At 49.9% G+C, this 14,028-nt stretch overlaps 1 protein-coding gene across 1 annotated transcript in view; it reads right to left on the bottom strand.

Annotated features, from left to right (window-relative positions):
• Positions 1–1,320: 1,320 nt before the first annotated feature.
• CUX2 (cut-like homeobox 2) overlaps positions 1,321–14,028 on the bottom strand; it is a 124,056-nt gene continuing 111,348 nt past the window's right edge. The window contains exons 18-22 of the mRNA XM_015567271.1: positions 12,906–13,065; positions 11,077–11,346; positions 9,700–9,888; positions 8,148–8,421; positions 1,321–4,736 (exon numbers count right to left, since the gene is read on the bottom strand). Of these exons, the coding sequence (XP_015422757.1) occupies positions 3,935–4,736; positions 8,148–8,421; positions 9,700–9,888; positions 11,077–11,346; positions 12,906–13,065 (1,695 nt within the window). The 3' untranslated portion in view covers positions 1,321–3,934. The remainder of the gene's footprint in view (positions 4,737–8,147; positions 8,422–9,699; positions 9,889–11,076; positions 11,347–12,905; positions 13,066–14,028) is intronic.

The following is a 14,028-nucleotide window of genomic DNA, read 5'->3' as shown; positions in this document are numbered from 1 at the left end:
TTGTAAGAAAGGTGCCTTTACTATCATTTCCCCACTTCACAGCTGGGAAAACTGAGGCACAGAGCAGTTTTGGCATTTGCCCAAGGTCACGTGGCTCCAAAAGACGGAGCTAGGGTTGAAACCAGGTGGTCTGGCTTTACGCCCTGAACTCTTGACTCTCATACTTCTCCCCTCCAGCTCTGACTAAAGGCTGGGCCCGCCTGTACTGTCACCCTTAATGGCTAGCTTGGGACTTCCAGGGCCAATGGGGCCTCGCCTCTAACTGTAGCTACCCTCCCCAGCTTGATGGGGTACTCAGACCTCCCAGGGGCTGTCCTGCTGGGTTTGGAAAAATGAGTTATCCCTGTGGTCGGCAAACTGCGGCTCACGAGCCACATGCGGCTCTTTGGCCTCTTGAGTGTGGCTCTTCCTAAGCCTTAGGAGTACCCTAATGAAGTTAATAACAATGTACCTACCTATATAGTTTAAGTTTAAAAAATTTGGCTCTCAAAAGAAATTTCAATCCTTGTACTGTTGATATTTGGCTCCGCTGACTAATGAGTTTGCCAACCGCTGAGTTATCCTCACCAAAGGGGAGGTCATTAATCATTTAATTCCCACTGCAAGGATGTGCGGAAGAACTGGGGCAATCGGAAGGTTTCCAGACAGAGGAAAGCTGTGTCTTGGGATGCCATGAGGCCTTGGCTCATGGATGAGTAATGTTTCACGCTACTGTGGGGACTCCCTGACGTTACTGGTTAGGAAAAAACAAACCTTCTGCAGCCTGATGCACAGAGACTCATCCTCATGGGTTGAAAGAACCCAATCCCCACTCCTGATAACACGGAGCCCTTACATTCCACACACCGTTCTATGTGTCTTACGTGCATGATTATTCCTTATGACTGTCCGAGCTGGCTGTTGCAACACTCCCATTTTGTAGCTGGGGAAACTGAGATCCTAATTATACAGCTGGCAAAGGGGCGATGCTGGTCTCAGGAGGCCGGGAGCACCTGCCACTCACACATTCCACTGAGGTGGGCACAGCCTATAGAATGGTTGGTTTCAGGGCCATGGCTGGTGGCCACTGATTTGGGGGCAGGGCATGATCTTGGCTCCTTGGTCCTAGGCCAGTGATGGCGAACCTTTTGAGCCCGGCGTGTCCGCATTTTGAAAAACCCTAACTTAACTCTGGTGCCGTATCACATATAGAAATTTTTTGATCTTTGCAACCATAGTAAAACAAAGATTTATATTTTTGATATTTATTTTTATTTAAATGCCATTTAACAAAGAAAAATCAACCAAAAAATGAGTTCGCGTGTCATAGGTTCGCCATCACTGTCCTAGGCCCTCGAGTCTAACCTGCTTCCGCCCGGCTGAGTGGAAAAATGGATTCCAATTCTTTTATCTTCCTTTGCTGGAGCCCATAGCACAACTGCCCAACGAGATACTCACAGGACCCGGACAGGTAGCACAGGTGAGACCTGAGGCAAATCATGGACAGGTGTCCTGTCGAAAGGGAGTAGCCACTCAGCTGGCTGTTGTCACATTGGAAGGTTGGCCCGGTGTGGCCTGATCTTAATGGTTTTCCAGGGAGGCCGGTAAAATCTCGATGTTTATAGGACATTCCCCCATATTTTAATGGTGGTAAACTAATTAAAAAGTTTTTAAAAACACCATTTTGTAAAACACCGCTGAGCGCCAGATCTGACCCCCAACTTGCACCCCCAACTCCAGAACAAAGCAAGCAGGACACCCAGACCTTATTATACAATTCTGTATTGAGCGACGCATTTACAGAACGTGTCCCCTTTTTTAAAATTTTAAACAAAGTTCATCAATTTCTCATAGAAACTGTTTTGTGGGGTTTTGTTTTGTTTTCACTGTGATAGGACATGAGCCTGACAAAGCTGTTCACGGGTCCACTAGCTTTAAGTACAACAGGATTTCCGTGTTCAAAAGACGATACTAAGTGCTTAATCAAATCCCGTCACACAAAAGCCAGATTTCATTTTCTAAGGATTGTAGTCTGTGTATAGGCCTGAATTTCAATGGTGTGTGGGTTTCAACAGTAAAAAGTGGTGTGTTCCCCCATGGTGTCTTACTTGTGACAGGGCAGTGGTGACTAAAAGGAGCTGTTTTATTTGTTCCAGATTTGATGACTCTGAAAATTGGTCACTGTTTCCTATTGTCAAAATATAAAAATACCTTCATCTGGATAAAAATGTATACAGTGGAAAACTCTTCAATGCATAGCCTGGGTGTACGGAAAAGACTTTCCTGAAGGGTTTGCGCTGTTCTTCACTGACTGGCGTGGAGACTGTAGCCTGGGCTGGGTGCATGAGAGTTGAGATATCTGGAACTGCCCTCAATTGTCCCTTTCTGGTCATCAGGTTTCACTGGCCTGGTTTCAAAATGCTTTCAGCATCCTTGAAACCCCTGTCAGCCATCTCTCTCCCTGGCAATGGATAGGCACCGATTATGGCCACCTTTTCTTCATCATTCTGTATTTAGGTAGGGAGGTACCCAACTCAACCTTCCCACAGAGTTTGAAAAAAGATAAGAAATAAAATCAGGAGAGAGATTCAACAACCAATATTGTGGCTGTTCCATCCAGATTGGGGTCTCTCCCTCTAGAAACCATCAAGATGCTGGAGGAACGGCTTCTGAATTGGAGGGTTGAGTCTTTGCTCCCAAAAGGTCATGTGGTGGAAGGCAGGAGGGTGGATGTGGAAACTGGGCTACGGTGGTCATGCTGCAGCAAACTCAACCTTCTCGCTTGTTCTACATAGACTTGGAGTTGCAGACGCCTCCCAGAAGTAGCACTGGGGTCCACTTGAGGGACGGCGAGAAGGTGGCCTGCGCCTCTGGTGTGATGAATCTACTTTTTGGTGCCGAGAGCTGAGCTGGGTGCTTGTGGGGTGACCAACGCTGTTGTTTCCTTAAAACACAAAAGGGGAAGATGGCGGCCACCGTCTTGCTCTGGAAAAGTAGGGGGGAGACTTCCTGACTGTGGCCATGACTCAGGTTGGGGAGTGGGGTCACCCTTGCTCAAGTGCCACCCTCCAATCACCTGCCTCCATAGGATCCGGAAACACCTCCTGTCTATAACGGACGAGCTGGACGTCCGACCTCTGCGGCCCAGAGGTTTCTGACTAGAGGGAGTGCTGGCAGTTCATTTTGTACCACGTTACATCTCAGGTAGGACAGTCGGCCACAGCCCACATCTCGACAACATTTACAACGGCACAGCATTCTGTGTTATCAAGGTTGCAAAACAGACCACCAGAATGAAACAAGTCCTCAACAGCATCGAGGTTTTCGTTTAGAGTCTTTTGGACTTTCTCTTTCCAGCACGGTTTCTGGAAGGGCAGGAGCAGTGCGCTGTGTCTCACAGACAGACGTGGGAAAAAACCGCGGTTCAAAGGTTATCTAAATTTTGGTCAGTCTTAATAGTGTTTTGTGATGGCTTTGAACAATTGTCTTCTTTTAATCTCATCTAGTGGCAAAAATGACACAACTTCAGTGTACACTTCGCAACAGTTGTGACAGCATCCTGATTTTATAACTCTCTATAATATCAAAACGGCATCGGCTGGGAATAAATTCCAAAGGATCCTTTATTAAAATATCTAAAAGAGGTCTATAAATATTTATTTATTTTTCTAAAAGAGTTTGGAGTTTCCAGGTGAAAATGTGGCGCCATTTTGCTTTGCCTCCTGCAGAGGCCAGAGTAGAGGCCACGCTCCCCGGGGCGGGCGTGCCAGAAAGAGGAGGCAGTGGCATCTGCCCCCCCCTGCTCGCTCACAACTTATAGAACTAGGAGTACAACAAAAAACGTAAGTGGCATGACACTGCTGTCCACATTTTGGTGGTTGAGTTCCTCCCTCCTGTACTCTGCCCTGTCTGGGAGAGAGAGTGGGAGAGTGAGGATGGCCCCTTGCCCTTGCTTTCAGAACTCCCACTCCAAAGCCTCCTCCCGATTGGCAGCCCTCTCTAGCCGGTAGATGATGCTGTTCAGGTTGGCCATCTTCTCATGCCGCCGCTGCAAGTTGGGGTTCACCTTGGCACTGGGGTGCAAGGCCCCAGCCGTGTCGGCAGTGGGGCTGGCACTCGGCACTTTGGCAGGGGGGGCGCCGGGTGGGGATGGCGAGATGGGAGCTGAGGAGGAGGGGACAGGTGACACAGACATCATGAGGCCTGGTGAGGAGGCAGCCGAGGGCGAGTTCAGTGACACCTCCAGGCTGCAGCGCGAGGACTCTGAGGCCGACTTAAAGCTTAGAGGGTCCAGGTGTAGCTGCTCTCCAGCCCTGCTCTCCTGGGGGGGCGGTAGTAAGGGGCAGTCTGGGGTAGGCCCGCTTGGAAGAAGAGGTCCTGGGGCCACTTTTGGGAGCCCATCACTCCCCAAAGGGTCTGGAGGCATCTCTGTGGGAGAACCATGGCCTTTGTCCTGCTCCCCGGAGTCCTGGAGCTGGCTGCCCGCCTCTTCCTCAGCATTGTCCTCAGTCTGCTCCTGCTTGATCCTCACTGGGGCCCTGTCCTGGGCAGTCAGGGGAGTGATGCTTGCCTCAGGGCCCTCCTGGAGCTCAAGTTCCTTCACCGTAGGCTTCTTGTCCTCAGCCTCAGAGTCGGGGCTCTGTGGGGTGGGGCCTGAGTGGGAGTGGCCTGATGGTAGGATGCCAGTACCCGCACTGGGGTCGAGATCTGGTTCATCTTGGGTCCCCTCCACCAACATCTCCCGGCGCATCCGGGACCTGGGGCAGAGATGACGGTGAGCGAGGAGATGGAGGGGGAACCGGCTAACCCTGAACTCACTCCACATGAAGGGCATTTGACTCCACCCACTTCCCTGGGGGTTCAGTAGGAACTAAGATCCTTCACATGCAGCATCTTAGCAAGTCCTCCCCACAACCGTGCAAGGTGGGTGCTATTACTATCCCTGCTTCACAGAGGACAAAACAAGGCCCAGAGATGTTGAGTGACTTGCCCAGTAAGTGGCAGGGCCAATACTTAAATTCAGGACTATTGGATTCCAAAGACCATGATCTAGACCTGCACCATCCAGTATAGCAGCCACTGTGGCTCTTGAGCACTTGAAATGTAGCTACTGAGAATTGGTATGTGATGGAAAGGCAAGCTTTTGTAAGCTTAATACCAAAAAAGGAAAAGTAAAAGAGCTCATTAGTAAAGTTTTTATATTGATTAAAATGTTAAAATGGTTTATTTATTGGACTAAGTAAAATATATTACTACAACTAATTTTATCTGTTTTATTATTTGTAGATGTGGCTACTTGAAAATTTTAAATGACACATGTGGCTTGCATTATATTTCTATTGGACAGTGCTGTTCTAGAGCATTTCTCAAAGGCAAACCCAGATCTAGTTTGTGACAACTCCCTGCCTCATTCCTGAAGGGACTCTTCGACATCAGCCCAGAAGGGGAAACTGAGGCAGAGAGAGTGACTTGTCCAGATCACCACAGAACAGAGGCAGAGCTGGCACTGGAGTCTGGGTACCCAGAATTCTAGTCCAGAACCCATTTTCTCTTCAATAGCCTCCCTGCTTTGTGAGGGAAACTTAGTCTCATACATCATGTTTTAGGGCACTGGAAGAGCCAGGCATGGGTCTAAGCCCATTAATTATTTTCTTAATGGCAAATGAGGTCCAGGGAGGTCAAATGACTCATCTAAGGTAATCAAACAATAGGACTTCCTCAGCTACTTCAATGCTGTAGCCTTCTGCCCATTTATATTAATAATTAAGTACATTATTGATATGCAATATAACAGTTGTAATTATTATAAACATAATAATAATGGCTGCTTATATGTGCCGGGCACCAGGCCAACTCTTTTTGCAGATTATCTCATTTATTTTTCATAATAACCTTGTGAGGGGGCCATTATCATTATCATTCCCATCAATAAGCGAGATGAGGCTCAGACAGGCACAAGGATAGCCACACTCAGAGTCAGAAAGTAGAACAGTTGGGCTTTGAACCTAAAAGTCTCACTACACTCTCCTGCCTCCTTGGCTCCCTGCCCAGGTGGGGGATGGTGCCCCATTCCAGGATCCTGGGCTTAAGAGGGACTGTGAGGGATCATCTGGTTCACTTCCTGTCTCAGTCCCCAGTCCCTGCACAAAGGTGGCCTTGTCCACTTTACAGTGACTCTGCCATCTCCCTCCGTCCCTGCTAAAGGGAAAAGCTGCAGGGACCAGGGGCAGCCATCGTAGTTTCCAGTGAGGTAGGATTTGAGGAAGGTTTAGAATGGCTTAAAGTCTGCAGCTCCATCATGAGAACTTCCAAACTGCAGATCAAATATAAATATGAAGCTAAGAGTCATTCATACTATAGTATAAATAAGTCTTTGCAAGCCCCAACTCCCAAATGTATAACTGGGGCCATCCTGGTAATTTTTTCTCAGAACGTCCTGTTGTTTGCCTTTCTCAGAGCTCACTGCAGTTTGTAATGATACGTTAATATAAGTGCTTGTTTAATAGTGACCTTTCCTGGTGGTCTGCAAGAGATGCTAAGAGTAAGAAATTTGTCTTGTTCTCTTCAGTGCCTGGTACAGAGTAGGTGCTCGATAAACATTTATCAAATGAAATAATGTATTCTTCTATACGTACAACTTTTTGAGAGTGGTTATTTTGGGGAGTGCAATTCTCTCTGCTCTTTGGCGCAAATTCCTATTCATCCTTTCAAACCCAGCTCAAATGCCACCTCTTCCGTAAAGTCTTCACCAGGAGGCAGAATTCCCTTTCCCTCAGCCCCTATTCCTTCCCGTTTCACAGCATTTATTAGGTTGTAGAAATTATCTGATTCATGATTTTGAATGTTGCTTTGATCACATTTCTCCAGACCTTGGCTTACTGTACACACTTGGCAAATATTTGTTGAGAATTTTGGATCATAATGGAGTGCTCAGTTCCCGTGGGGAACAAAAGGGGCGAGGATATCCCTATATCCCCCAGGGAGAGAAGGAGCATGTGCAGTTTTAAGAACCTATTTCGTTTGATGTTTGGCAGGGTGTGGGTCTGAGCCAGACAATAAGCAGTATTTCACAATGTTTACACCTCAAGTGGCTCGTTTGATCCCTGATTCAGCATTATCTGTAAAACAGGGATGAGACTCAGAGAAGTTCAGTGACTTGCCCAAGAACACACAGCCAAGTGGGCCTTGAACTCAGGTCTGTGTGATGCCCATGCCTGGGCTGTGGAGAGAGATTTCAAGTGTTCCTCCCTTCCAGCCTCCTCCTTCCTCTTCTCCCTTGGGGATCAAGAGGCCTTCTTTCTGCCCCTAGAACATGCAGATGGACTCCCCTCTCGGCACCACATGGACACCAGAGGCATTTCCTTCCCAGGAAGCTTGGCAGGGGCACCTCAGACATGGTCCCTTAGACTTGTACCAGATCCCTTAGGCTACAAGGAAGCACAACATGGTCCCTTAGAACCCATTAAGCCCTCTCCACAGGGCTCTCAACCAGCCTTATGAAGCCCCTCTGCCGTCTCCTCGAACCTGCCAGATCCGGTCAACACCCCGACAAAATCGCAGGAGGCCCAGCCCACTGCAGGTCAGTGACTCCGACACTGGGGCCTTGTGAGTGGGAGGAGGCAGCCACTGGAAAGCCAGAGGATGCCAGAAGGTTTTCCTCTGGTCTCGGGAATGGGAGAGGCCAAGACCCCTAGTCAGGGCTCCAACGTGAGGCTCAGTGGGAAGTTAGGTTCCTCAGGCCTGTGCCCCATTCCCTATCTCTCACACAGGCAGACACAGAGTAAGCTGGGGACGTCGTAATGAAGACAGTGACAATAGTAACATCAACATCCACTACATCCTATGTGCCAGGTATTTTATGTAAATATGTTAGCCCATTGAATCCTCAGGACAACTCTGTGAAGTAGATCCCCTCATGGTCCCCATTTTACATGTTAGAGGACTGAGGCTCAGGGAGATGAAATGACTTGCCCAGGGTCTCACAGCTAGAAATGGTGAAGCTGGGATTTACATCCAGGTTTATCTACAAATCTAAACACCCTTGCAATACAGACTCCTCATCTCCCAGAGGCCATCCATGCTGGGCTCCCTCCAGGCCCGGGGATGGGGAAGAGGGTCCTGCAGAGACCCTGCCCATCGCCCGAGCGGGTCCTCCCTAGTCGTCCCACCTGTAGTTGTGGAACCAGTTGATGACGGTGTTGGTCTTGAGGTTGAGCTGAAAGGAGAGGAGCTCGATGGTCTGCTGGGAGGGGTAGGGCTCCAGTTGGTAGGCCTTCCTCAGGGCCTCCTTCTCCTCGGGCGCCAGCACCACTCGGGGCTTCTTGATTTGCAGGAGGCTCGGGTCCTGGGGCTGCAGGCAGGGGCTGGGGCACTCGGAGTGGGTGGTTGGAGACTCACTGTCTGAACCGGTGCTGATGAGGCCGTACCTGCGCTTCAGGTAAGCTGGGTGGGCAGGGAGAGAGGGAGGGCTGAGAGGGGCCGGACCCAAGGCTCATCAATAGCCCCACCCCCATCCTCCAGGGGCAGCAGGGGCTGGGAACGCAGTAAATGCATCTCAACCTCAAATCATCAAAATGTGTGTGTGTGTGTGTGTGTGTGTGTGTGTGTGTGTGTGTGTGTGGAGCCCACGTGAGAATGGAGGGTGTAAGGTATTAGGGTCTCATTAAATCCTCACAGCAGTGCCCTGAGGTAGATGCTACCAACTTAATTTCAGAAGTAGAATGAGGCACAGAGAGGGGAAGTAACTTGCTACAAAGGTCACACAGCCAGCAAGTGGCAGGCCAAGTTCTCAGCTGCAAAGCTATTTGTGCCAACAGCTGAGGCGTGGCCCTGGCCCACGTGTGCCTCACGGCCTGGCTTGACCCTGGACTCTCTCCTCACGAGCTGTCTTGGGTGCCTTGGGTGACAACTTTTTAGCTCCTGGTACCCATCTCCCAACTGGGCCCTGAGCTTTTTAATTTAAGTTCCAGGGATCTCTTACACACATCATGAGAGAGTGTGGATACACAGCCAGTGCTCAGTGACTGCTCATTTTCTCAGGGATAAAAGAAAATATTGGACAATATAAGCATCTGCAATCTCCTTGCCCCACCCACTTCCCATCTCCACCCCAGAAGTCTTTTTTTTTTTTTAATATTTTTTATTTTAGAGAAGAAAGGAGAGGGAGAGAGAGATAGAAACATCAATGATGAGAGAGAATCATGGATCGGCTGCATGCCCCACAATGGGGATTGAGCCTGCAAACCGGGCATGTGCCCTAACTAGGAATTGAACCCTGACCTCCTGGTTGATAGGTCGGTGATCAACCACTGAGTCATGCTGGCCGGACCGCCACAGAAGTCTTGTTGGCTGGGTCAATTCTTGTGTTGTTTTGCAGGAATCGGCACAGGGGGATCTATCTACACATTATACATTAGGAGCTGGTGCAGAGGACAGAGGATCAGAGAGGAGGTGTTTTTGGGAACATGCAGAGGGGTTGGGAAAAGACTTTGAAGTAGCTACAGGTGTGTGAAAGGAAACTGAGAGAGACAGGGGCTGAAATTCTCATAGGAGAAGTATTAAGTTATTTTCATTGCTTTCAATGACACTGTGGGATTCCTATTTCTTGCAGTCCTGCACTAGGCTGAGGCTGGACCACGAGGCCCTGGGTTAGTAGGGTTACAACCAGATATGGTTCCAGTGGGAAAACCTGAGGCCAGACCCAGAGGACCCAGTGCTCACCTTTCTTCTCCAGCTTCTTCATGTCCCTCAGCTTCTCCACGTTGTGGGGGTCATTGAGCCACAGCTGCATTCGCACAAAGGGCTCCCGCCCCTTCAGGCTGAGCTTGTGCCAGGGTTTGGGCCGGGACAGCAGGTCGGACACGGAGCCCTGCGTCAGGCCCAGGATGCTCTCCCCGAATAGCCGCTGCCCTGGGGACAGGGGCAGGGACAACTGTCACCCTGGCAGAGGTGCTCTCAGGAGAGATAAGAAATGGGAGAGGCAGAGGGGAGAACCCAGGATGTCTCCACTAACTCAGACACGGCGGGAACCTACACCCAGTGTGGATCTAGAGGAGACCTTTCAGCAAAACAGAAGACGGAGTTGGGGGGAGGGGAGGCACAGCGCGGACCAGACAGCTACCAACAAAACCGCTTTCATACTTTAGATTTTCTTCACTCCTAGGAGATGCCTGAAGTTGTCTGCACACTTCATATGTATAATTAATATCACCTTGTTAGAGTAATCTGACAGATTCTAGCAAAACTTCCATGTGCACATTCTCTGACCGAACACTACCACTGGATCTACCCTCCAGCTGTACTTGCCCAAGGGCACAAAGATGCATCTGGACTAGTTTCAGAGGCAACAGGAAATTGGAAACAACCAAAATGTCCACCGGGTGGGTAAAAAATGTAGACCATCCATGGCCTAAAACACTTTACAACAGTGCAAAAAAAATGCAGGCGGCCTAATGGAAGGATATCCACGATGTGAATTTTTAAAAAGCAAGCTGGTCCTGGCTGGTTTGCTCAGTGGTTAGAATGTCAGCCTGTGGACTAAAGGGTCTTGGGTTTGACTCCTGGCCAATGGCATGTACCTCTGCTGCAGGTTCGATCCCTGGCCCCAATTGGGGTGTGAGAAGGAAGCAACCAATCAATATGTCTCTCTCACGATGTTTGTTTCTCTCTCTCTCTCCCCCCCCGCTTTCCATTCTCTCTAAAAAAATCAATGGGAAAAAACATGTCCTCAGGTGAGGACTAAAAAAATAAAAAATTTCTTTAAAAAGTAAGCTGTAGGGCAGTATGTGTATGTTGTATAACTGCATCTATGTAGAAAAGAGAAAAGAAGAAACTAGTGACATATATTCTTGTGTGTGTTCAGCAAAGTATCACAGATACATAAAAACTGGATTTTGGGAGGCTTGGGAGTTGTTATTTATTTACTTTCAACTTATCTTAATTCTCTAGGAACCCAGGTCAGAGTTAGATGCCTCCTAGAGGGTCTTGGGTGCTCTAGGACTGCTGGGTGGGCTGGACCCAGTGCCCTGCGATCTCACTCAAGAAGAGTGGGAGCTAACCGGGTGGGAGGCAGCATCCCCCAGTCCCACCACCCCTTACCTAGGTTATTGTCTGTGAGAACCTCCTTGACCCTCTTGGTGATGGAGTAGGTGTCCAGCTCGGGGGACATGGCCACAATCTCCTGGATGCCCCCTGTGGCCTGGCTGCCCGAGCACATCTTCCCACTCAGTGAGGAGCTGGAGCGTCCCTCTGGCTGCTGGTTCTCCTTGCTGCTCTCCAATACCAGGCTCAAGGGCTCCTGGGAGCTCTTCTCAGGCTCCGTGGGGCTAGGGGGTGGAGATGGTGAGGACCTGGTTTCGGTGGGACTGGCTGTGGGCCAGAGAGACGGAGAAGGTGGTTAATGCATAGTCACACACAGTTTAGACAGTCTTACTTGTTAGAGCCAAGAGTTGGCAACAATCCATTTTGCAACCACCACAGGAATATCTCAGGCAGGGACAGCCCTGGATGGAAAAACTAGCAGATGAAAGTTTACATCGTCGCAAAGTATCTCCCCACAAAATACTTATTAGTTACAAAGAGATACCTGGCAGATACCACCTCAACCAAGTGATCAAAGGAAACACCACCAATCACGGGTCAAATCAACAACGGGCGCCTCCTGACACGATGCGAAGCGAGGACACAGCATTGCTTTGGTGATATTCCTGTTGGAAGTGTGCGGCCTGAATCTGATCACAAGAAGCTTCAGACAAAGCCGAACGGAGACAGTCTCTAGAATAACTGGCTTCACTATCGTTTCTTGCTCGTGCTAGATGTCTCCCTTACCAGATAACAACGATGAGGACAATAATCAACAAAACTTCCTTTTACTGAGCACTTACCGCATGCCCAGTGTAGTGCCACGTGTTTTACGCCCATGATCTCAAGTCACCAAAAACATGCCTAGGAGACAGGTGAGGAAACTAAGGCTCAGAGAGATTAAAAAAATATGTGCCCCAGGTCACACAGTGACTAGTAGCAACATCAGGACTAGAGCTCAGGTTTCCTCTCACCCATCAATTAGGATTTTCTGGAGACAGGAGGTGGTGGTTCGTCTATTGAGTGAATACATTTCGGCTGGGACCCCTGATTACCCTGAAGGTGCAGAGAGAAGCCTTAAAGTTCTGATAGTGCACCATAGCCCCAGGTGGCAGGCAGCCCTTGTCTGGGGTCTTGAGGACTCTATGGTCCCACCTGCCCCCAAATTGGCTGATCCTGGACATGTAGGCGACATCTGTGTGATGCTGGAACTGACATGGACATGTCCTCTGATGACTGTCACCAGCAGAAACACAAAGTTGGTGGAGAAGGGCCAGCCTGGGAAAACAAGAGGCTGTTTCAAGTATCCACCCATTGCTGGCTGGCGGGGGAAGGGGCTGGGCTCAGCTGGAGTCTCCCCTATCCCCCTTCTTTCCATTCTTAGGCTCCATGACTTTAGGCAACTCTCTGAGCCTCAGTTTCCTCACCGAGGCAAAGTCCAAACTCCACCTGCCTATGTCTCATGACAGCTGCTCAAGGCCCTGTACTAAGGATTCTGAGGCTGCATGCTGGATCCTTGGGAAAAAAGACATCAATCGGCGATTCTGATGGGGTCAGAGGGTGGGGCTCCACATGTAAACTATTTTCTACACTTGCTTGGGCACCACCTGGAGGTTTAAAACCAGCGATAGATGCATCCCTCTGATTGAAGGAAGCAAGGGGAGCAGGGACACCAGCTAGGAACACACTGCAGTCTTCCAGGGCAGCAATAATGGTGGCCAGGGCTGTGGGGCCGGAGAGAGAGGCAGTAAAGCAGATGCACGTGCCATAACAGAATGGAAGAGTGAGGGCTCTCTGCAGTGTTGGGGGCTGGTAGCACCCCTCAAAAGAGCCCCATGGGCACTCACCTTGTGAGGCGCTGGGCTGCTGGCCAATGGCCTGCCCAAGCTGGTCCGAGAGCCACAGCTGCATGCGGATGAAGGGCTCCCGCCCCTTCTGCGTCAGCTTGCTCCATGGCTTCGGCCGGGACAGCATGTCGCTCACACTGCCCTGTGACAGACCCAGCACCTGGGGACCGGTGATGCAGAAAGGGTGGGTCAGCAGGCCCCTGGAACACAGGCCATCGCCTCCCCTCGCCCCTAAGACTCTTAGGCATCACTGGTCACTCTGTTGCCTGAGAGGCCAGGGCTATTTTCATTTGTTCTTCATTTCCCAGGTGTGTGCCTGTGTAGTACCCTCACCTGCAGTGCCCTTCCCGATTTCCCAACATGTAAAACTCTACCTAGCTGTTAAGACCCCCTTAAGTGCCCCCTCCTCCAGGAAGCCTTCTTGTGTCTCCCTCTTAGGTTACTCACTTCTCCCTCCTCGGCTTGTTTGTTTGCCTGCTCCTCTGCTATGAGCAGAGGTGATGTTAAAAAATGACTTAACCACTGGTACTGCGGGGGCACCAACCAATCAGGAGGCCCCTTTAGTGGCTGGACCAATGGAGGGATGGAAGGTCCTGCAGGAGGGGAGCTAAATAGTCATTCCTAGCCAGGTGGAAGTGTTTTACTGCTTTAACAACCACAGAACTGAATGCCAGCCTTTCCCATGACCCTTACCCACAGAACCCAGGGACAGCTAGATATAGAAGAACTAGAGGCAGGGTGCACGAAATTTAGGCACTGGGGGGGGGGGCGGTCCCTCAGCCCAGTCTGCAGTCTCTCGCAGTTGGACATCCTTAGCGCTGCGCAGAGGTTAAGAGAGGCTCCCACCTCCACCGCTACACTCACCAGCCATGAACCTGGATTCTGGCTGAGCGGCGCTCCTCCTGTGGGAGTGCACTGACCACCAGGGGGCAGCTCCTGCATTGAGTGTCTGACCCCTGGAGGTCAGTGCGCATCATAGTGAACAGTCATTCCACTGTTCGGTCAATTTGTGTATTAGCTTCTTATTATATACGTTGAGCTTTTGGGGTCACAAGAACCTGGGTTCAAATCATGCTTTTGTCCTGTTCTTGCTTCTTTTCAGACCATGGGCACTTGGGGCTGT

The sequence above is a fragment of the Myotis davidii genome, unplaced genomic scaffold (assembly GCF_000327345.1).
Source record: "Myotis davidii unplaced genomic scaffold, ASM32734v1 scaffold223, whole genome shotgun sequence".
NCBI lineage: Eukaryota > Metazoa > Chordata > Mammalia > Chiroptera > Vespertilionidae > Myotis > Myotis davidii.
This window is presented reverse-complemented; position numbering and strand designations above follow the sequence as displayed.